This window comes from Mustelus asterias, chromosome 3 (assembly GCF_964213995.1).
Source record: "Mustelus asterias chromosome 3, sMusAst1.hap1.1, whole genome shotgun sequence".
NCBI lineage: Eukaryota > Metazoa > Chordata > Chondrichthyes > Carcharhiniformes > Triakidae > Mustelus > Mustelus asterias.
This window is the reverse complement of record NC_135803.1, coordinates 3,538,590-3,563,440: the sequence shown is the minus strand read 5'-3', so window position 1 is coordinate 3,563,440 and position 24,851 is coordinate 3,538,590. Positions and strand designations below refer to the sequence as shown.

The window sequence follows — 24,851 nt, the reverse complement described above, 5'->3', positions numbered from 1 at the left end:
AAGACTGTGGAGGAACAGAGAGATCTTGGGGTTCATATCCACAGATCTCTGAAGGTTGCCACTCAAGTGGATAGAGCTGTGAAGAAGGCCTATAGTGTGTTGGCGTTCATTAACAGGGGGTTTGAGTTTAAGAGCCGCGGGGTTATGCTGTAACTGTATAGGACCTTGGTGAGACCACATTTGGAATATTGTGTGCAGTTCTGGTCACCTCACTATCAGGAGGATGTGGAGACACTGGAAAGAGTGCAGAGGAGATTTACCAGGATGCTGCCTGGTTTGGACAGTAGGTCTTATGAGGAAAGGTTGAGGGAACTTGGGCTTTTCTCTTTGGAGCGGAGGAGGTTGAGAGGAGACTTGATAGAGGTTTATAAGATGATGAGGGGGATAGATAGAATGAACGTTCAAAGACTATTTCCTCGGGTGAATGGAGTGGTAACTAGGGGGCATAACTATAGGGTTCATGATGGGAGATATAGGAAGGATGTCCGAGGTAGGTTTTTTACTCAGAGAGTGGTTGGGGTGTGGAATGGACTGCCTGCAGGGATAGTGGAGTCAGAAACTTTAGGAACATTTAAGAAGCTATTGGATAGGCACATGGAGCACTTCGGGATGATAGGGAGGAAATAGCTTGATCTGGGTTTCAGACAAAGCTCGGCACAGTCCATTCTGTGCTGTACTGTTCTATGTTCTAAATGGGTCATTCTTGCTTTGGAAGGCTGTGACGAGTGGGGTATTGCAGGGATATGCAGAGATCAGCATTTGGTCCCCAGCTGTTCAAACATATATCAATGAGTTGCATGTGAGGACCAAATTTAACATTTCCAAGTTCACTGATGACACAAAGTTAGGTGGAAATGTGCGTTGTGTGAAAGATGCAAAGCAGCTTGAAGAGGATTTGGACAGACTTGGTGAATGGTTAAGAATATGGCAGGTGGAATATAATGTGGGCAAAAATTGATTACCCATTTTGGTAGGATGAACAGATGCAGAGTATTTCTTAAATGGTAAGAGATTAGAAAGTGTAGATGGGGAAGTGCACCCCTGTGGGAAGTGCACCCATCTGCAGCTCCTCCAAAACCGTGTTAGGGAACTGGAGCTGGAGTTGGATGAATTTAGGATTATTAGGGAGGCAGAAGTGGCCATAGACAGAAGCTTTAGGGATACAGTTACTCTGAGGAATGAAAATAGATGGGTGACGGTGAGAGGGGCTGGGAGGAAGCAGTCAGTGCAGGGATCCCCTGTGGTTGTTCCCCTTGGCAACAAGTATTCCGCTTTGGATACGGTTGAGGGGGACGACATACCAGTGGTGAGCCGCAGTGAGAGGATCTCCAGCACTGTGTCCGTCTCTGTGGCTCGGGAGGGTAAGGGGGAGAGCGGGAGGGCAATAGTTATTGGGGACTCGTTAGTTAGAGGGATAGATAGGAGGTTCTGGGGCAGCAAAAGAGACTCGAGGATGGTATGTTGCCTACCGGATGCCAGGGTCCATGACGTCTCGGACCGTGTCTTCCGGATTCTTAAGTGGGAGGGGAAACAGTCACAAGTCGTGGTACACATTGGTACCAACGACATAGGTAAGAGAAGGGACGGGGATTTAAAACAGGAATTTCGGGAGCTGGGCTGGAAGCTGAGAGCCAAGACAAAACATGTGGTCATCTCTGGTACGTTACCGGTGCCACGTGATAGCGAGTTGAGGAACAGGGAGAGAGTGCAGTTAAACATGCGGTTGCAGGGATGGTGTAGGAGGGAGGGTTTCAGATACGTGGATAATTGGAACACATTCTGGGGAAGGTGGGACCTGTACAAACAGGACGGGGTGCACCTGAACCAGAGGGGCACCAATATCCTGGGGGGGAAATTTGCTACGGCTCTTCAGGGGGTTTAAACTAATTTGTCATGGGAGTGGGAAAAGGAGTTGTAGTCCAGAAGTCAGTGTTGAGGGTGGTGAGGTATTGAGGAAGGTATAAAGGTCAAGTACCGGTAGACAGGAAGGTGGGTTGAAGTGTGTCTACTTCAATGCAAGGAGCATCCGGAACAAAGTAGATGAACTTGGGGCGTGGATTGGTACTTGGGACTACGATGTTGTGGCCATTACGGAGATGTGGGTAGAACAAGGACAGGAATGGTTGTTGGACGTTCCGGGGTATAGATGTTTCAGTAAGTGTAGGGAAGCTGGTAAAAGAGGTGGAGGAGTGGCATTGTCAATCAAGGATAGTCTAACGGCTGCGGAAAGGCACTTCGAGGGGGATCTGCACACTGAGGTAATATGGGCTGAAGTTAGAAATAGGAAAGGAGCGGTCACGTTGTTAGGAGTTTACTATAGGCCCCCAAATAGTAATAGAGATGTGGAGGAAGAAATTGCTAAGCAGATTACGGATATGTGTGGGGGGTCACAGGGTAGTTGTCATGGGGGACTTTAACTTTCCAAATATTGATTGGAACCTTTGTAGGTCAAATAGTTCGGATGGGGCAGTTTTTGTGCAGTGTGTGCAGGAGGGTTTCCTGACACAATATGTGGATAGGCCGACAAGAGGTGAGGCCACATTGGATTTGGTACTGGGAAATGAACCGGGCCAAGTGTTAGATTTGGTTGTGGGAGAGCACTTTGGAGATAGTGATCACAATTCGGTGTCTTTCATTATTGCAATGGAGAGGGATAGGGCCGTACGGCAGGGCAAGGTTTACAATTGGGAGAGAGGTAATTATGATGTGATTAGGCAAGAATTAGGGGGCATAAGATGGGAACAGAAACTGTCAGGGAAAGGCACCAATGAAAAGTGGAACTTTTTCAAGGAACAAATACTGGGAGTCCTTGATAGGTATGTCCCTGTCAGGCAGGGAGGAAATGGCCGAGTGAGGGAACTATGGTTCACGGAAGAGGTGGAATGTCTTGTGAAAGGAAGAGGGAAGCTTATGTAGGGATGAGGAAACAAGGTTCAGATGGCTCAATTGAGGGTTACAAGTTAGCAAGGAATGAGCTGAAAAAGGGGCTTAGGAGAACTAGGAGGGGACATGAGAAGCCTTTGGTGGGTCGGATCAAGGAAAACCCCAAGGCTTTTTACTCTGTGAGGAATAAAAGAATGACCAGGGTGAGGTTAGGGCCGGTCAAGGACAGTAGTGGGAACTTGTGTATGGAGTCAGTAGAGATAGGCAAGGTGATGAATGAATACTTTTCTTCAGTGTTCACCAAGGAGAGGGGCCATGTTTTTGAGGAAGAGAAGGTGTTACAGGCTAATAGGCTGGAGGAAATATATGTTCGGAGGGAGGATGTCCTGGCAGTTTTGAATAAACTGAAGGTCGAAAGGTCCCCTGGGCCTGATGAAATGTATCCTAGGATTCTTTGGGAGGCAAGGGATGAGATTGCAGAGTCTTTGGCTTTGATCTTTGGGTCCTCACTGTCTACGGGGATGGTGCCAGAGGACTGGAGAGTGGCGAATGTGGTTCCTCTGTTTAAGAAAGGGAACAGAAATGACCCTGGTAATTATAGACCGGTTAGTCTTACTTCGGTGGTTGGTAAATTGATGGAAAAGGTCCTTCGGGATGGGATTTACGACCACTTCGAAAGATGCGGATTAATCCGGGATAGTCAGCACGGATTCGTGAAGGGCAAGTCGTGCCTCACAAATTTGATTGAATTTTTTGAGGAGGTCACTAAGCGTGTTGATGAAGGTAGGGCAGTTGATGTCATATACATGGATTTCAGTAAGGCGTTTGATAAGGTCCCCCATGGTCGGCTTATGATGAAAGTGAGGAGGTGTGGGATAGAGGGAAAGTTGGCCGATTGGATAGGTAACTGGCTGTCTGATCGAAGACAGAGGGTGGTGGTGGATGGAAAATTTTCAGACTGGAGGCAGGTTGCTAGCTGAGTGCCACAGGGATCAGTGCTTGGTCCTCTGCTCTTTGTGATTTTTATTAATGACTTAGAGGAGGGGGCTGAAGGGTGGATCAGTAAATTTGCTGATGACACCAATATTGGTGAAGTAGTGGATGAGGTGGAGGGCTGTTGTAGGCTGCAAAGAGACATAGATAGGATGCAAAGCTGGGTTGAAAAATGGCAAATGGAGTTTAACCCTGATAAATGTGAGGTGATTCATTTTGGTAGGACTAATTTAAATGTGGATTACAAGGTCAAAGATAGGGTTCTGAAGACTGTGGAGGAACAGAGAGATCTTGGGGTCTATATCCACAGATCTCTAAAGGTTGCCACTCAAGTGGATAGAGCTGTGAAGAAGGTCTATACTGTGTTAGCTTTTATTAACAGGGGGTTGGAGTTTAAGAGCCCTGGGGTTATGCTGCAACTGTACAGGACCTTGGTGAGACCACATTTGGAATATTGTGTGCAGTTCTGGTCACCTCACTATAAGAAGGATGTGGAAGCGCTGGAAAGAGTGCAGAGGAGATTTACCAGGATGCTGCCTGGTTTGGAGGGTAGGTCTTATGAGGAAAGGTTGAGGGAGCTAGGGCTGTTCTCTCTGGAGCGGAGGAGGCTGAGGGGAGACTTAATAGAGGTTTATAAAATGATGAAGGGGATAGATAGAGTGAACGTTCAAAGACTATTTCCTCGGGTGGATGGAGCTATTACAAGGGGGCATAACTATAGGGTTCATGGTGGGAGATATAGGAAGGATATCAGAGGTAGGTTCTTTACGCAGAGAGTGGTTGGGGTGTGGAATGGACTGCCTGCAGTGATGTGAGGAATAAAAGAATGACCAGGGTGAGGTTAGGGCCGGTCAAGGACAGTAGTGGGAACTTGTGTATGGAGTCAGTAGAGATAGGCGAGGTGATGAATGAATACTTTTCTTCAGTGTTCACCAAGGAGAGGGGCCATGTTTTTGAGGAAGAGAAGGTGTTACAGGCTAATAGGCTGGAGGAAATAGATGTTCGGAGGGAGGATGTCTTGGCAGTTTTGAATAAACTGAAGGTCGATAAGTCCCCTGGGCCTGATGAAATGTATCCTAGGATTCTTTGGGAGGCAAGGGATGAGATTGCAGAGCCTTTGGCGTTGATCTTTGGGTCCTCGCTGTCCACGGGGATGGTGCCAGAGGACTGGAGAATGGCGAATGTTGTTCCTCTGTTTAAGAAAGGGAATAGAAATGACCCTGGTAATTATAGACCGGTTAGTCTTACTTCGGTGGTTGGTAAATTGATGGAAAGGGTCCTTAGGGATGGGATTTACGACCATTTAGAAAGATGCGGATTAATCCGAGATAGTCAGCACGGATTCGTGAAGGGCAAGTCGTGCCTCACAAATTTGATAGAATTTTTTGAGGAGGTAACTAAGTGTGTTGATGAAGGTAGGGCAATTGATGTCATATACATGGATTTTAGTAAGGCGTTTGATAAGGTCCCCCATGGTCGGCTTATGATGAAAGTGAGGAGGTGTGGGATAGAGGGAAAGTTGGCCGATTGGATAGGCAACTGGCTGTCTGACCGAAGACAGAGGGTGGTGGTCGATGGAAAATTTTCGGATTGGAGGCAGGTTGCTAGCGGTGTGCCGCAGGGATCAGTGCTTGGTCCTCTGCTCTTTGTGATTTTTATTAATGACTTAGAGGAGGGGGCTGAAGGGTGGATCAGTAAATTTGCTGATGACACCAAGATTGGTGGAGTAGTGGATGAGGTGGAGGGCTGTTGTAGGCTGCAAAGAGACATAGATAGGATGCAAAGCTGGGCTGAAAAATGGCAAATGGAGTTTAACCCTGATAAATGTGAGGTGATTCATTTTGGTAGGACAAATTTAAATGTGGATTACAGGGTCAAAGGTAGGGTTCTGAAGATTGTGGAGGAACAGAGAGATCTTGGGGTCCATATCCACAGATCTCTAAAGGTTGCCACTCAAGTGGATAGAGCTGTGAAGAAGGCCTGTAGTGTGTTAGCTTTTATTAACAGGGGGTTGGAGTTTAAGAGCCGTGGGGTTATGCTGCAACTGTACAGGACCTTGGTGAGACCACATTTGGAATATTGTGTGCAGTTCTGGTCACCTCACTATAGGAAGGATGTGGAAGCGCTGGAAGGAGTGCAGAGGAGATTTACCAGGATGCTGCCTGGTTTGGAGGGTAGGTCATATGAGGAAAGGTTGAGGGAGCTAGGGCTATTCTCTCTGGAGCGGAGGAGGCTGAGGGGAGACTTAATAGAGGTGTATAAAATGATGAAGGGGATAGATAGAGTGAACGTTCAAAGACTATTTCCTCGGGTGGATGGAGCTATTACAAGGGGGCATAACTATAGGGTTCGTGGTGGGAGATACAGGACGGATATCAGAGGTAGGTTCTTTACGCAGAGAGTGGTTGGGGTGTGGAATGGACTGCCTGCAGTGATAGTGGAGTCAGACACTTTAGAAACATTTAAGCGGTTATTGGATAGGCACATGGAGCACACCAGGATGATAGGGAGTGGGATAGCTTGATCTTGGTTTCAGATAAAGCTCGGCACAACATCGTGGGCCGAAGGGCCTGTTCTGTGCTGTACTGTTCTATGTTCTATAGTGGAGTCAGACACTTTAGGAACATTTAAGCGGTTATTGGATAGGCACATGGAGCACACCAGGATGATAGCGAGTGGGATAGCTTGATCTTGGTTTCAGATAAAGCTCGGCACAACATCGTGGGCCGAAGGGCCTGTTCTGTGCTGTACTGTTCTATGTTCTATACAAGAACCTGGATATCGTCAATAAGAAGGTTAATGCTTTCCATCTAACTTTGTGTCATCAGACATTTAGGAAGGCTAATGGTATGTTGGCCTTTATCCCGAGAGGATTGAATTGTATAGTATCTTGTTTAGATTGCACCTGGAGTAGTGTGTGCAGTTGAATCTGCCTGAATAGCGCAAGAGTTATTGATTGTTATGGCACCTTCATTCAGTCACCCTATGTCACACACATACAACATCAATACTCTGCAGCACCTGTGATGACGTTACCTTCCAGAAGTTTCCAGAGCACCCCTCAGTTCATTTTCTTTTGTTAAATTTGGGGAATTTTATCTCCTTCCACATGGAAATGGAAAAACCTTAAAAAATAACTATTTGGTAGCGTTTGCACCTTGAAGGTTTTCCCCTTCTGCACTGGGGGATGTTTTTTTTTTGCTGGACTATTGACAAATGCTGCATAGTTTACAGCAGGTGGAGAAGTCACAGGTGAAAAGTGGTATCCCATCATTCTGTAATGCACCATGCCAACTCAACAAGGCACAAGGGTAGCACAGTGGTTAGCACTGCTGCCTCACAGCGTCAGGGACCCAGGTTCAATTCCGGCCTCGAGTCAATGTCTGTGCGGAGTTTGCACATTCTCCGTATCTGTGTGGGTTTCCTCCGGGTTTTCCGGTTTCCTCCCACAGTCCAAAGATGTGCAGGTTAGGTTGATTGGTCATGATAAATTGACCCTAGTGTCAGGGGGATTAGGAGGGTAAATATGTGGGGTTATGGGGATCAGGTGGGATTGTGGTCGGTGCAGACACAATGGGTCAAATGGCCTCCCTATGTACTGTAGGGATTCTATGATATCTACATTGCTCTGTGTGCTGCAAGGCGAAACAGCTTTGCTCTATTCTACCTGGCACAGGTTTTGACAGTGGGCATTTGAAAAGCATTTCATTTCCATCCACTTTCATCTTGCCAACTAAACATTCACAACAATAAGCTTAATGAAAATATTTACTCACAGTTTAAGGGTATTAAACATTTTTTGACAAATCTCTCGTACATCGTCTTCATTTTTTGAGACTGACACCTCTTGGAGAACGTCACCAATTGCTTCAAAAATCTCATCGACCGATTCAAAATCGGCAGCACTGCTGTCCAACACACCTGCAGAAGACAACACCTTATCCTTACTCAAGTGTTTTGTGTGACAATGTTTAGTCGGTACTAGCACTCGGACATGTTGTGCAACACACGATAAAATTTGACCATTTGACGCATGAAAGGTGATGACAATTTATCAGTATTGCCCAGTTGAATGTCAGTGAAATGTAATGCTGGGTCTATCGATTTCTCATGCATCCTCCACTTAAACTGTGGAGCAAGCAACACAATTAAAGGTATCGTTCTTTCAAACTTGCATGTATTAAGTTTGTATTTTGTAGCACACGGTTTCAGGGTTAGATACAGCTCTGTCACGGTATATTCTTCCCATGTCTGCGTGGGTTTCCTCCAGGTGCTCCGGTTTCCTCCCACACTTCAAAGATGTACGGGTTAAGTTGATTGGCCATGCTAAATTACCCCTTAGTGTCAGGAGCATTAGCAGGGTAAATATGTGGGGTTAAGGGGATGGGGCCTGGATGGGATTGTGGTCGGTGCAGACCTGATGGGCTGAATGGCCTCCTTCTACATTCTATGTTCTATGAACTCTGTGGAATAACTGGTGGGTTCACATCTGACCAGTATAAGACTGGGGTATAGAAATTATGAGGACTGGTTTGTCATTGTAAAACACGAAGGTACATGTCTGTTACCTCTGCGGGTAAGTGATGAGTAGTTTGCGGCAATGAGTAAAGAACATGACGTAACAAATTCCTTCAGTGTGATTTAATTTTTCTCAGTACTGTACGGAACCCTATTAAATCACTTGTGATATTATTATTTTTGAATTCATAGTTCTTATTGAAACTGGCAGAAATCTTACTTCATACTTAAAACAGATAATATATAGAGTTATGAACGTTGGGGTCTGCACCGACCAATAAACTGAAAGGAAAAGGCATGCAACAATTGGTTTTTGAATAGCATGTTGGACAATTGACTGAAACAATGTTGGAGCTTTGGTTGACAAACATCTCCTGGTGTTGTAATGTTTATTCCAATTCTAAAGTTGCCTGTTTCCTAGCTGCTGGCTCCATCCCTCTCTCCTTGGCTGTGATTAAGCCAGTCTGTTCACAACCTTGATGCCATACTTGAACCTGAAACGAGCTTCTGGCCTCATAGTCACACCATCACTCCCACCTATTTCCACCTCCATAACTCCTCCTAATTTCACCCTAACCTCAGTCATCTGCTGCCGAGACTCACATTCATGCCTTCATTATCTCTAGACTGGACTATTCCAGTGCATTACAGGAAGGATGTCCGAGGTAGGTTTTTTACTCAGAGAGTGGTTGGGGTGTGGAATGGACTGCCTGCAGGGATAGTGGAGTCAGAAACTTTAGGAACATTTAAGAAGCTATTGGATAGGCACATGGAGTACTTCGGATGATAGGGAGGAAATAGCTTGATCTGGGTTTCAGACAAAGCTCGGCACAACATTGTGGGCCGAAGGGCCTGTTCTGTGCTGTACTGTTCTATGTTCTATGTTCATTACAGGCACCCCTGTTGTTCTCCCTGACCTATATTGCATCCTAGTCAAGCAACATACTGACTTAAAAATTATCATTGTTTTCAAATCCCTCCACGGCCTTGCCCTTCTATATCTCTTGTAATCTCCTCCAGCCCCACAACCCGCCACGATATCTGCATTTCTCTCATTCTGGCCTCGTACACATTCCCAATCATTACCACTCCTCCATTGATAACTGTGCCTTCAGTTGTCTAAACCCTCGACTCTGGAATTCCCTCCCTGCACCTATCTATCCTCCTTTAAGATGCTCCTTAAAATCTATTTGTTTAGTCAAACCTTTAGTCATTTGGCCTAATATGCCACTGTCTTCAATATCATTCATGTTTATAATGCTCCTGTGAAGTTCCCTGGGACATTTCATTATGTTCAAGGTGCTGCATAATATGTTGTTGTTAAGAAACAGCAAACATCCTTTCTAATAAATCGGTACGTTCATCAAAACACATTTGGTTTCATCAGCAGGGCGGCATAGTAGCACAGTGGTTAGCACTGCTGCTTCACAGCTCCAAGGACCTGGGTTCGATTCCTGGCTCAGGTCACTGTCTGTGTGGAGTTTGCACATTCTCCTTGTGTCTGCGTGGGTTTCCTCCCACAGTCCAAAGATCAGCGGGTTAGGTTTATTGGCCATGCTAAAAATTGCCCCTTAGTGTCCTGAGATGCGTAGGTTAGAGGGATTAGCTGGTAAAATATATAGGGATATGGGGGTAGGGCCTGGGTGGGATTGTGGTTGGTGCAGACGCGATGGGCCGAATGGCCTCTTTCTGCACTGTAGGGTTTCTCTGATTTTATGATCCAATCTCTGATCACAATTGGCCACAAGCCTGTCTAGATTGAGGAATATATTCCCTGTGGGATCAAATATCAGGAACGGAGTCCCTAGTGTAGTCAATTCTGACAGAAGGGGCAAATTTCTAAAATACTAAACTTGCCAAAGAGAAAACTCCAACAGCCCTAGAAAACTGTTCATGGTGCATGTCCCCACAGATGCTGCTGCTGAGACAAGATTTTACAACTCAGATTCCATACAGTTCTCTCTTTGAGAGGGTTCTCGCCTGGGTAATTTTCACCATTTTCACCAACACTAATTGTCCCCAGTGATTTGTATGACAAATTGTCAAATTAAGAGTGATGTACTTTGTAGCGAATAGAGGTAAAGTGCCTCAAGTTCTGTAATGTTCTGTGTTAGGGGTTTAAAAAGTGATCTGCACACCTAGATTCAAACTAACAACAGATTTATTCTAGGAGGTCTTGCCTGTATAAATTACAAACTGTAAGTAAAGCAGTAGTCTTTGCAACACCCTAATGACATTACCTTCAAATGTGATCAGCTCTTAAAGTCATCTGCAACCACTTCAATATATAACATCCCTCCCCGTTTACTTCTGTGGTCATGACAACAAATCACTGCGATGTTATACAAAGAATCAATAATACTCTAGACAATACAAGGCACCATTAATCATTAGACAGAGTCAATAAGAAAGTCGATCAGGAGGATGTCTAGTCCTCTTTGGCCATATACAAATCTGGCTGTCCTTGACCCTAGAAGTATGATTTGGAACATCAGTAGACACTTCTTCTCTTGGAACTAATTCTGCATCATTCTCACATGGTATAGTAGCATAGACACAATCAGGCAACTCAGATACAACTAAGTCTTCCATAGTAGCATTCACAACATGAGGGACTAAAGAAGTTGGTACTTCTGAAGAAGATTGAGAAATCATTTCAAGATGACAACATTTGGTCTGCATGGCATTGCCAAACCAGTTCACCTTCTGTTTGAACTGTATTTTTTTAAAAATTGGACCTGTTTGTTATAAACTATAGCTGGTACCCAATTCTCAATCGTGCATAATTATGCACTCATGTCTCATCTAACAACTTGAGATTCTCGTTGATGCTCCACTGTTTCTGAGGTTTCTGGAAGTAATAAATTAAGCTTAGTTCTCAACATTTTCTTTAAGAGTTGTAGCGTAGGTGAACTTTGGGTAGTCATGGGAGTAGTGTTTCTAAAACATGTCAAAAAGCTGTTCACACAATATGATAATGAACCTTGCTCTTTCGAAGCTTTATATGCCGAATACAACTTACTTTGAGATAATCTTCAAACTCATGAGGTAAACTGTGAGCCATTATCACAAACAATCTGTTCAGGTTTACCAAAGCTTGCAAAAATATTGTCAAATTTTTCAATGGTTTGTTCAGATGTAGTAGATCTCATGGTAACTTCTGGCCACTTTGATTGTGCATCAGTGATGACCAAGAACAGATAACCCTCAAGTAGACCAGCAAGATCTATCTGCAATCACTGCTATGGCATTTTGGACCACTCTTTCTTCAATCTGAGCATCCAGACCCGGCCACCAAAAGTAACTAGGTGCTAATTCCTTCATCCATACTATACCAGGGTGCCCTTCATGTCGTTGTTCAAGACCTCTCCATGCAGACTAGGAGGAATGATCACTTGGATTTCCCACAATAGACAATCTTCATCTTCGACGGTGAACTCAAGTTTTCTTGGCATATATGGTTTCAAATCAGGATGCGGATGATGCATTCTGGCTATCGTTCCTTTCAATACCATATCCATCACCATACCTATCACAGGATCATGCCTGGTATGTTTCTGAATTTGAGAAGCTGTCACAGACAAATCAATGATCTACTAGCGAAAAATAGAGAACAATTGCAAAACTAGTTGGTGACATCAGCTCAGTAGTCAATGGTAAGCGTGATAATGCATCAGCATGACACTCTGATTGACAATACTTTATATCACAAGTGTGCACAAATAAGGTCAGTGACCATCTTTGCAATCGGCTAGCAGTTATTGAAGGTATGCCTTTATACAGCCCAAAAATTGCAATTAAGAGTCCATGATTAGTCAATAATGAGAAATGACGACCATATAGAATCACAGAATCCCCACAGTACAGAAGGAGGCCATTTGGCCCATCAAGTCTGCACCAACCACAATTCTACCCAAGCCCCATCCCTGTAACCCCAAGTATTTACCCTGCTAATCCCCTGGCACTAGGGGAAATTTACCATGGTCAATCAACCTACTCTGCACGTTTGGATTGTGGGAGGAAATTGGAGCATCTTGAGGAAACCCATGCAGACAGGAGGAGAACGTGCAAACTCCACACAGACAGTGACCGGAGACTGGATTTGAACCTGGGTCCCTGGCACTGAGAGGCAGCAGTGCTCACAATTATGCCACCGTGCCACCCCAAAGCTCTGAGAGCCTGACATGATTTGAACATGCAACCTTCAAATCTTGAGTCAGATGAGCTACTGTTACACCACAAGCCCACATTATATAATGATGAAACCTCTGTATGCCAAAAAGTATGCTCAATGCTTCTTTTTCTAGCTGAGCATAGATTCAGCACTAGTCAGAGTACGCAAGACAAAATTATTGGTTGTTCTTCTCCCAAAGGCATAATATGTGCAACTACTGCCCCTACTCCATAAGATGAAGAATGCAAGCAAGCAGTAATGGTAGCTTCTGATTTAAATGAACCAATACTTCAGACTTCTGCAAAGTATCTTTGACATCTTGTATGCTTTCTCATAGTCTGTTGTCCAGCCCTATGACTGCTTCACACATTAAAATATGCACTATTTTCAATAATATGACTAAGGAACAAATTTGCCATAATAATTTAATGATCCTAAAAGGGCCTCAATTGCATCACATTTGTTGGACATGGTGCTTCTCATATAGTGGCCATCTTTTTAGGTGCTTTATGGAAGCCTTTACTATTAATAACACAACCCAAATACCGGACTGACATCTGGAAAAAGTCACACTTTTCTTTCTTGATATGCAGACCATGTGCTTGGAGAGCTTCCAACATTGCTTCTAAATAATTGAAGTGCTCCTGTTCATTGGACTCTGCAATTCGAATATTTTCTAGGTAACACCGGTGTCACAGATGTGCCAAAATGAGCCATTCAGTGAGTGAATGCTGGAGCAAGGATAGTCAATGCAAGAATTGTGGCAAAATGGGTCACATTGCAAAAGCTTGTTGGCTTGACCAATTTCCTCTGATAAGAATATTCAACAGAAGAATCGGAGTTACCTTCACGAAGAAGAACAAATTGCACACTACGAAAAGAATTTACAACATGGGAAAAAAAGAATTACGACTGTGAAGAAGAGAATATCCAGATCAACACCGGATAGACCATCTAAAATCTGGTCTATTAATCTTTGGAATAGGGCTGGTGCAAATGTTATTTCAAAAGGCAATCTTTTACAACACAAAAGACCTTTATGAGTAACGATGGTAAGCAACGTTTGAGATTCAGCAGCGGTAAGCATCTGTAAACATGCTTGTGTAAGATCGATCTTGCTGAATTTCTGCCCAACTGACAACACAGCAAACAAATCTTCAATTAAAGGAAGCAAATATTGGATCAGCAAACTACACCAGATTCATGATTGTTTTAAATCACCACAAATGCAAACTGAACCATCTGGTTTCATGACAGGTACGATGGGGGGAGCGGCCTAGTCACTTATTGTAACTGGCTCTAACACCCATGTTAACCGGTCGTACGAATTCTTCTTTGATCCTGGGACGAATTGCATAAGGCACCATTCTTGCTTCGACACTTTTTGGTTGACTATTAGGCTTTATCTTGAGTTTCACTTGAGCTCCCTTCTTGAGTCAAGTTTCTCTTCAAAAACACCCTTATATTTTTCCAGAAGGTGCTGTCGGCTTCTTTTGACATCAAGCAATCTGTTGACAGCACTCCAGTTAAGCTTCATCTTCTCCAACCATGATCTCCCAAATAGAGTTGGAAAATTACCACAGACCACATGGAGAGGCGACTGCACTGTCCAACTAACTCTACGTGTACTATGATGCAGTCTTTTAACGGCATGATCTCTTCACTCTATGTTCTTACAATCACATCAGCTGTTTTAAAGGAAGATGCTTAAGCTTTTGTTGATCTGGACATTCTCTTCTTCACAGTCGTAATTCTTTTTTTCCCATGTTGTAAATTCTTTTCGTAGTGTGCAATTTGTTCTTCTTCGTGAAGGTAACTCCGATTCTTCTGTTGAATATTCTTATCAGAGGAAATTGGTCAAGCCAACAAGCTTTTGCAATGTGACCCATTTTGCCACAATTCTTGCATTGACTATCCTTGCTCCAGCATTCACTCACTGAATGGCTCATTTTGGCACATCTGTGACATGTTTGATGACTTCTGGGCAGTTTCCAACTTTTGGATCTTCATTCCTGTAAAAAATTGTGAAGTTGAACCTGCACGCTTGTTTACAGTGACTGGTGTATGTGGATTCTATCATAATCTTTCTGAAAATCTAAATACACTACATCCACTGTTTCACCCTCATCTATTCTACTAGTTGCATCCTCAAAAAACATGATTTCCTTTTCACAAATCGTGTTCATTTTTGTCTAATCACGTTATTTTCCAAGTGTTCTGTTACCACATCCTTTATAATAGATTCTTTCATTTTCCCTAATAATGACAAAAACCTGATATTAGATTAACAAGCTGGTAATTCCCTGCTTTCTACCTCCTTCCTATTTTTAAATAGTGAGGTTAACATTTGCCACTCCAATCTGCTGGATCTGTTCAGAATTTTGGAAGATGACAACCAATGCATCCACTATTTCCATGATTACCTCTTTCAGTGCCCTAGAATATAGATTATGAGAGTTTTTGTATTTATCAGCTTTCAGTCACATCAATTTCTCCAGGATTTTTTTTTCACCAATACTATTTTCCTTCAATTGCTCCTTCTCACTGGACCCTTGCTTCCCTAGCATTCTATGAAGTTTGTGTTTTCTTCTGTGAAGATGGTGGCAGAGTGGTTAACACTGCTGCCTCACAGCGCCAGGGGCCTGGGTTCAATTCCCAGCGTGGGTCACTGTCTGTGTGGAGTTTGCACGCTCTCCCCGTGTCTGCGTGGGTTTCCTCCGGGTGCTCTGGTTTCTTCCCACAGTCTGAAAGACGTGCTGGCTAGGTGCATTGAACTGAACAGGCGCCAAAGTGTGGTGACTAGGAGAATTTCACAGTCACTTCATTGCAGTGTTAATGTAAGCCTTACTTGTGACTAATAAATAAACTTTACTTTTTCTTTACTTTAGTTGTTTGATTGCTCTGCCATTTTCTTCTTCTCCATTATCAATTCTCCCATTTTGGACTGCCTATATTTGTCGACCAGATCTGCAGTACACTAAGTTGATACAGGTCTTAAACGAATACGCAGTATAACTGCACCAAGATTTGAGTTCCAGCTTTAGAGGAAAACTGCTGTACTGCAACAAAGTTTGGAAAGACAAATAGGAGGTAAAGCGTTCCGAAACATATAATTTTGTAGCACAGAAGGAGGCTAGTCCTCCCTATCTCTGGTGTAACATTCATGTCCCAATAACCCACTGCACATTTCTTTTCCCCCAGCTTTGCCCTCCCACCTTTAAGGATACATGCACTTGAACACTCATGTTTCTCTGTTCCTGGTTTTAAAGTTTCACCATCAAGTATATCATCTCCCCTTTGTCACCCTCCTAAAATCACTTCTAATTCTCTGCACAAGATTTTAATTTGCCATCTATCTAGCAAATCACTGATCAGTGTACATCCTCTGCACTCAGCTACTCCTCTTTATGGTTAACTAATCTCTGTGTTACAAGCAAATTTTATTCCTGTGCCGCGTGCCAAGTGCAAACAATTTTTATACAGTTGTGAACAATGGTCCTAATCCTGCAATTCTCATAACATTCATTCAACATTACCTCAATCTTGTCTTTTAGGCAACTCCCTGTCCATGCTAGAACACTTCCTTGAATACATAAGAATATAAGAAATAGGAGCAGGAGTAGGCCATCTGGCCCTTCGAGCCTGCCCCGCCATTCAATAAGATCATGGCTGATCTGAAGCGAATCAGTTCCACTTACCCGCCTGCTCCCCATATCCCCTAATTCCCTTATCGATCAGAAAACTATCTACCCGTGATTTAAACATATTCATAGAAATCATAGAAACCCTACAGTACAGAAAGAGGCCATTCGGCCCATCGAGTCTGCACCGACCACAATCCCACCCAGGCCCTACCCCCATATCCCTACATATTTTACCCGCTAATCCCTCTAATCTACGCATCCCAGGACACTAAGGGGCAATTTTAGCATGGCCAATCAACCTAACCCGCACATCTTTGGACTGTGGGAGGAAACCGGAGCACCCGGAGGAAACCCACGCAGACACGAAGAGAATGTGCAAACTCCACACAGACAGTGACCCAAGCCGGGAATCGAACCCAGGTCCCTGGAGCTGCGAAGCAGCAGTGCTAACCATTGTGCTACCGTACCGTGTCAACGAGGAAGCCTCCACCACTTCAATGGGCAGAGAATTCCAGAGATTCACTACCCTCTGAGAGAAGAAGTTCCCCCTCAACTCTGTTCTGAACCGGCCCCCCCTTATTTTGAGGCTGTGCCCTCTAGTTCTGGTTTCCCTTCTAAGTGGGGCAGGAATACCACCTGCCCTTGTTTATCACCAATACTTCAGTGAGACATTTTATTAAATGCCTTTGAAAAATCCATTTTGTGCCTTTCATCAATACATTATTTTCTCAAAGTTAGATTAAATTTATCAGACAACTTCCCTCCCAGAACTTGTTGCCTTCAACTAAGACACAGTTTTCCATGAATATTAATTTTATCCCATATCATGATGTCTGGAATATTACTCCCTGCCCCAACATTGCTCTCTGTTAACTGCTTTATTTTTTTCTCCCTTTGACGGACTGGCCAACCTCTAGTCCTTTCGCACAACTTCTATACTGAAGGATGTTTGAAAGATTGTGCGGAAAGCCTCTGCTGTTTCTCCTCTGACATCCCTCAGCATTCTAAGGTGCACAAGAATGGCAACAAGTTATATATCATCAAGTACTGGATAAGCTGCAAAGGATATTGTCTGAAAAGACAATTTCAGTTCACATAGAGCTCATATACAGTTCAAACTCACTAAACAAAACTAAAGGATCTGAAGGAATCCAATAGGAATAGAAGGAGGCCATTCAGCCCCTGAGCTTGTTCCACCATTCAATAAGGTCATGGCTGATCTGTATCCCAACTCCATCTTGGCTCCATATCTCTTCACACCCTCGTCTAACAATAAAAATATTGATTTAAGATTTAAAATGACCGATAGAGCCCCAGCATCCACTGTCTTGTGTGGGCAGATCTCCATGTAGCTATCACCCATTGTGTGATGTGCTTCCTAACTTCTCTCCTGAGCGACTTGGCTCTGATTTTAAGGTCAGTTCCTCTTGTTCTCGATGACCCCACCAAAAAAGATTTCTAGCTATCCTATCAATTCCTTTAAAAGCATCAAATCCTCAATCAAACCATTCCTTCATCTTCAACATTCCAGGAATAAACCTTAGATGTTTTTTGGAAGGACAAAATGTCATTGAAGAACACCACCACCTGAGGTCAGAGCCATCTTATTGCATCGTACAGCTGACAATGACAACTCGGTTAAAATAAGGAGATTAGGGGAAGAAGGGAAGAATGCTTTTTAGACCAATGGGAAGAGGTGTGGTACAAGTAACAAGGGAAGACCACTGAAGCACACAGGGGTTCAATAGCAGAAACTGAGGGATTTAATGGAGGTGGGTATATGGGGGTCAAGATATGTTTTTGCTTCTCAAAATTTTCATGTCATAAAAATAAAATACAATAGGGACAAGCATCTAAATCTAGAAAGCTAGGGAGGCAGATGGAGCTAAATAAGTTGGGTTCAGATGAAAGGTTTAAAAGTACCTTTCCCAGTTGGGAAGTCGAAGATCGGTGCCACACTGCAACCTTACTCATGGTAGCTGGCAGCGCCCATCGTCACAAACAGCTTACTGACCTTAAAAAATCCAAGGGAAACCTGATGGGGATCATAGTGAAAAAAACAAGTCAAGGTCTGACAAACATTTGAATAGGTTTAGTTCACTTCAAAGTGTTGACCTTTCTGCACAGGGGAAAACACATTCACAGAAATTTCTGTGAAGCTAAAAGACAAGTGACAGCTATTCAAAGAAAAATAGATCTACCACTGTATAACGTCCTCATTTGCATACAGCAACAGAAACAACATCCTGAGAGGTTTAAAGATAAAAAACATAGAATTTGGAAGATACTGCAGTCCCAGAACACAAGCTTGTCCAGCTCTCCAGAGCCCAGCTTGAAAAACCAATGTAAAGTACTGACACCCTGGCCACATTTAACATACATCCACAAACAGAAAATGCTGGAGAATCTCAGCAAGTCTGACAGCATCTGTGGAGAGTGAATAGAGCCAATGTTTCAAGCCTGGATGACCCTTCGTCAGAGCTAAGGGCAAAGAGAGCAGGAATGGAGGAGTGGAAAAATGGGAGAGAGAAAGAAGGATGATAAAAAATGAATGAGATGAAAAGAAGAAACAAAATGAAACAAAATAAATGGAAATTGGGGTGAAGGTGGAGGGGAGAGTTCATGCTCTGAAGTTGTTGAACTCAACGTTCAGTCCGGAAGGCTGTAAAGTGCCCAATCGGAAGATGAAGTGCTGTTCCTCTAGTTTGCGTTGGGGTTCGCTAGAACATTGCAAAACGCCAAGGACAGACATGTGGACAGAAGAGAAGGGTGGTGTATTGAAGTGGCAAGTGACAGGAAGGTCTGGGTCCTGCTTGCGGACAGACCGAAGATGTTCAGCAAAGCGGTCACCCAGTCTATGTTTGGTCTCTCCGATGCAGAGTAGACCACATTGGGAACAGCGAATGCAACAGACCAGATTGAAGGAGGTGCCTGTGAAACGCTGCTTCACCTGAAAAGGGTGTTTAGGGCCTGGGACGCTGAGCAGGGAGGAGGTAAAGGAGCAGGTGTTGCACCTTCTACGATTGCATGGGAAGGTGCCATGGGCAGGGGGTGAGGTGTTGGGTGTGATGGAGGAGTGGACCAGGGTGTCCCGGAAAGAACAGTCCCTGCGGAATGCTGACAGGGGGAGTGAGGGGAAGATGTGTTGAGTAGTGGCATCATGTTGGTGGAAATGGAGGAGGATGATCCTTTGATTGCGGAGGCTGGTGGGGTGAAAAGTGAGGACAAGGGGAACCCTATCCTGATTCTGGGAGGGAGGGGGTGAGAGCAGTGATCTGGGGTACAGGTCGGATGCGGTCGAGAGCCCTGTCAACAACAGTGGGTGGAAAACGATGATTGAGGAAGAAGGAAGATGGAAGACATATCTGCAGCGCTATTTTGGAAAGTGGCATCATCAGAACAGATGCAGTGGAAGCAAAGGAGCTGACAGAATGGGATAGAGTTCTTACAGGATGTAGGGCGTGAAGAGCTGTAGTCAAGGCAGCTATGGGAGTCGGTGGCCTTTACTTCATTCATCCATTTTTATCATCCTTCTTTCTCTCTTCCATTTTTCCACTTCTCCATTCCCGCTCTCCTTGCCTCCCCCTCACCCCTTTTCAGGCCAATGGTCTTCACCATCAGTACCTCTGTTCTGCCGTTCACATATTCTGATCTCTTAATGGACACTTTTAGCACCTCTCTCAGCCATCTTTATCCTCATTTACATTCCCTTTGTCCTATTACAGCCTCCCACCCTCATAGCATAAATCTTTTCTGATTTTCTTTGCCCTTAGCTCTGACGAAGGGTCGTCCAGACGCAAAACGTTGCCTCTATTGTCGCTCCACAGATACTGTCAGACCTGCTGAGAGTTTCCAGCATTTTCTGTTTTTGTTTCAGATTCCAGCATCCGCGGTATTGTGCTTTTGCTTTAACACACATCCACTTGTGGCAATTGGTGGAGCAATGTTCAATGCAATAATCTGTTTCTATTCAAAACCAGCAAGACTGGGATTCAATGCTGCTCACTCTCGCCTTGCTCACTCTCCTCTTGCTCAGCAGCAAAGGGAGGAAAAGCATACGAGGTTGTCCAAGCTTTCACATGGCCTGTTAAACAAGGCGCTGTCAATCCTGTTGTTTTTTTGTTGTCTTTTTGTGTATCTTGGCCTCCAGTTGGTAACTGCAAGGTTGAAATTGGTAGCTCAATGCACCAAAAAAAAATCAGACCGGTTAAAAGTCGTCCCACTACTTGGTGACCTTTGAGCAATACATTCCAGAGGCTGTACCCCTTCATCAGATAAATGTATTACACATGGAGGAATTTCCTGAGCTTTATCATCCAACACCTTAAGTGAACACAATGTTTTTTGGCCTTATGAAAGTGTGGTGCATTTGTCCCTCACATAGTCTGATCAGCTATCCAGCTTTAGGAGCTACAAAATGCTGATAGAGCTCCTTGACTGGGTTTCTGAGCAGAAAACTAAAACCTGATCTAGATTTAAATACTGATGATCAGCAGCACTCCTGTGTCATGCTCAGTAAGTAGATGATACAGCAGTGCTTCTCAATCTTTTCCACTGTGACCCAGTTTTAATATTTAACATATTTTAACATTGGTGTTAAGAGTGGAAGGGCTGTTGATGAATGATGTGGGGATGGGAAAGGTTTGTTGAGTGGAGGCAAGGTTTTGTCCACAATAGTATTGGAAACTACAGTGCGGTCTCAGAGCTAAGCATCGTGCTTGTGTGGGGAATCCCAGGAGTGTCCCGCAAGTCACCACAGTGCAATAACCTCTATTACAGGCATGTTCAGGGAAGTCCCGATTACCCAACCAGAGTGCAAAGCTGAACAGCCAATTCCAGCACCAAAACGCTTTCCCATTGGGAAAAAAGTTCACACCCTCTCCAGAGTCTCCGCTCGACAGCTGCCATCGCTGCCTCAGAGCTTGCGACTTCAAATGGTCGGCAGAGACACAGCTTGAGAACTCGTGTTGCAGTATGTTGTGACCATGCTTACAGACAATATTGAAATTGGAGACAGTCAGTAATTCTGCCTCCCATTCCCACTTTAGGCAAGGAGATGACCTGAGGGAAGGCTTGGTGTTTGAGACGCAACTGTGTAGATCTGTTAAAAGACAATTCCATTTATATAGAGCCTTGCATGTTCACAGAACGTTGAAAAACACATTTTTATTTAAAAGAGTAGTTACTCCTGTTCTCACAGCAGCCAATTTGAACAATCGCCTCTGAAAGCAGTCACCACCTCACAAGGTAGCTTCACTCTTTCCCAGAGCATAAAAAGCACAAAGCAGCTTTTAAATTGATGAGAACACAAGAACTTCTGAAGATAAACACATATTAATGCCTCTCAGCTCATGTCCCCTCCGACCAGTTTGTGCCAAATAATTTTCCAGGCATACTGCATTCCTTCAGACAAAGAGCTTCGCAGTTTGGACCTCTAATTCCATGGAAAAGGCCAGTATCTGGAACCCAGGATTAGTGAATTGCCAAATCACCAATCCGAAAGGCTGGATTGAGCTTGGCCACTTCACCTTCCAGTGTCGTCGCTTCATGGGTTGTTCTGCAGTGAAAGCATCCAACAGCGGCCTTCTGCTTTGATGTGAATTTCTGAAGATATATTATTCAACTCATTCATTAAACCCAAGAATGGTTGAACATATCGGGCCTATACTCATTGGAGTTTAGAAGTACGAGAGGTGAGCTTATTGAAACATAAAAGATTCTGAGAGGATTTGATAGGGTGGATACCAGGAGGATGTTTCCTCATGTGGAAGAGACTAAAACCAGAGGACACAGTTTAAGAATAAGAGGTTTCCCTTTTAAGATAAAGGGACATTTGTTTCTCTCAAAGAGTCATTACTTGGGGGAATTCTCTTCCCAGAAAGAAGTGGAGGCTGGATCATTGGATTTATTCAAGGCTGTAAGGGGTGGGAGAGGGGGGTGGGGGGGGTGAAGGGTTTGGGGGGGGGGGGGGGGGCAGGAGGACACAAGAAAGGAGAGTTAAGAGCACAACCAGATCAGTCATGACCTTATTGAACGGTGAAGCAGGTTCACCAGGCCGAATGGCCTACACCCAAGTTCCTATGGTTCTGGTGTAGCTAAGATATAGGCAGCAACGTTTAGGATGAGCTGAAGTTTTGAATGGCTGAAGGATTTGAGGCAGGCCAAGACAGCATTGGAATAGACAAGACTCGAGGTCACAAAGGGATGACAAGGGTTTCAGCAGCAGAAAGGCTGAGGTTGACAAACATTATGCAGGTGGGAGCAGATGGGCTTTGCAATCGAGAGCAGACAGGGTCAGAAACCTAGCTGAGGGTCCTCCCAGAGGAGGACAAGGTTGCAAACAGAGTAGTTTAGTTTGAGGCAGTGACTGGGGGAAGAGGATTGAATAGGTGGCTAGTGTGAAGTGTGAACTTTGTGACTGGGGGTAGGGAGAATGCGACCAAAGCCAATGGTTTCAGCCGTACCAATAGTTGGTTAAGTTAAATTGCAATTTGCCAGAATGGATTTTTTTCCAAGAAGGGGAGACTAAATAGCTCCCAGGAGAGTGATATATTTCCTTTCCCATTTATTCCATGGGCACAAAGACAAGTATCACATCACTTACTGTTACCCCAAACTCAGAACAGCTAAGACTCGCTGAGGATTTGGCCAATCACAATTCTACAAAGAAATAAAACGAAAAAGAGTGACCAAAGTAAACATTGGTCCTTTAGAGGATGAGAAGGGGGATGTAATAACCAGAAATGTGAAAATGGCTGAGACATCGAACAGGGATTTTGTGTCGGTCTTCACAGTGGAAGACACAAATAACATGCCAAAAATTGATGACAGGAAGATGACAGGATTTATTCCCTTTTGGAAATAAGTGGACGTATTAGCGAGAGGCAACATGGTTTTATGAAGGGGAGGTCGTGTCTTTTCGAGGAAGTGACGAAGATGATTGATATGGGTAGGGCAGTGGATGTTGTCCACATGGACTTCAGTAAGGCCTTTGACAAGGTCCCTCGTGGCAGACTGGTGCAGAAGGTGAAGTCGCATGGGATCAGAGGTGAGCTGGCAAGGTGGATACAAAACTGGCTCGGTCAAAGAAGTAAGAAGTTTAACAACACCAGGTTAAAGTACAACAGGTTTATTTGGTAGCAAAAGCCACACAAGCTTTCGGAGCTCTTAGCCCCTTCTTCAGGTGAGTGGGAATTCTGTTCACAAACAGAGCTTATAAAGACACAGACTCAATTTACATGAATAATGGTTGGAATGCGAATACTTAGAACTAATCAAGTCTTTAAGAAACAAAACAATGTGAGTGGAGAGAGCATCAAGACAGGCTAAAAAGATATGTGTTGTCTCCAGACAAGACAGCCAGTGAAACTCTGCAGGTCCACGAAACTGTGGGAGTTACAAATAGTGTGACATGAACCCAATATCCCGGATATTGGGTTCATGTCACACTATTTGTAACTCCCACAGTTGCGTGGACCTGCAGAGTTTCACTGGCTGTCTTGTCTGGAGACAATACACATCTTTTTAGCCTGTCTTGATGCTCTCTCCACTCACATTGTTTTGTTTCTTAAAGACTTGATTAGTTGTAAGTATTCGCATTCCAACCATTATTCATGTAAATTGAGTCTGTGTCTTTATAAGCTCTGTTTGTGAACAGAATTCCCACTCACCTGAAGAAGAGGCTTAGAGCTCCGAAAGCTTGTGTGGCTTTTGCTACCAAATAAACCTGTTGGACTTTAACCTGGTGTTGTTAAACTTCTTACTGTGTTTACCCCAGTCCAACGCCGGCATCTCCACATCGGTCAAAGAAGACAGATGGTAGCAGTGGAAGGGTGCGTTTCTGAATGGAGGGCTGTGACAAGTGGTGTTCCTCAGGGATCAGTGCTGGGAGCTTTGCTGTTTGTAATATATATAAATGATTGGGAGGAAAATGTAACTGGATTGATTAGTAAGTTTGCGGACGTCACAAAGGTTGGTGGATTTGCGGATAGCGATGAGGACCATCAGAGGATACAGCAGGATAGAGATCAGTTGGAGACTTGGGCGGAGAGATGGCAGATGGAGTTTAATCCGGACAAATGTGAGGTAATGCATTTTGGAAGGTCTAATACAGATAGGAAATAAACAGTAAATGGCAGAACCCTTAGGAGTACTGATAGGCAAAGGGATCTGGGTGTACAGGTACACAGGTCACTGAAAGTGGCAATGCAGGTGGAGAAGATAGTCAAGAAGGCATACGGCATGCTTGCCTTCATCGGCCGGGGCACTGAGTTTAAAAATCGTCAAATCATGTTGCAGCTTTATAGAACCTTAGTTAGGTCGCACTTGGAATATAGTGTTCAATTCTGGTCGCCACACTACCAAAAGGATGTGGAGGCTTTGGGGAGGGTACAGAAAAGATTTACCAGGATGTTGCCTGGTATGGAGGGCATTAGCTATGAGGAGAGGTTGGAGAAACTTGGTTTGTTCTCACTGGAGCGACAGAGGTTGAGGGGAGACCTGATAGAAATCTACAAGATTATGAGAGACATGGACAGAGTGGATAGTCAGAAGCTTTTTCCCAGGGTGGAAGAGTCAATTCCTAGGGGGCATAGGTTTAAGGTGCATGGGGCAAGGTTTAAAGGAGATGTACGAGGCAA

The 24,851-nt window shown here is 44.1% G+C and overlaps 1 protein-coding gene across 5 annotated transcripts in view; it reads right to left on the bottom strand.

Annotated features, from left to right (window-relative positions):
* Positions 1 to 24,851, bottom strand: part of abcf3 (ATP-binding cassette, sub-family F (GCN20), member 3) — a 125,189-nt gene that overhangs the window by 89,210 nt on the left and 11,128 nt on the right. For 2 of the 5 annotated variants that reach the window (XM_078204249.1, XM_078204259.1), the window contains exons 2-3: positions 18,136 to 18,247; positions 7,653 to 7,797 (exon numbers count right to left, since the gene is read on the bottom strand). In XM_078204249.1, coding sequence (XP_078060375.1) covers positions 7,653 to 7,672 — 20 coding nt within the window. In that variant the 5' untranslated portion in view covers positions 7,673 to 7,797; positions 18,136 to 18,247. Of the gene's footprint in view, positions 1 to 7,652; positions 7,814 to 18,135; positions 18,248 to 24,851 lie in introns of all 5 variants that reach the window. The other 3 variants (XM_078204235.1, XM_078204236.1, XM_078204239.1) reach the window with 2 other exon arrangements.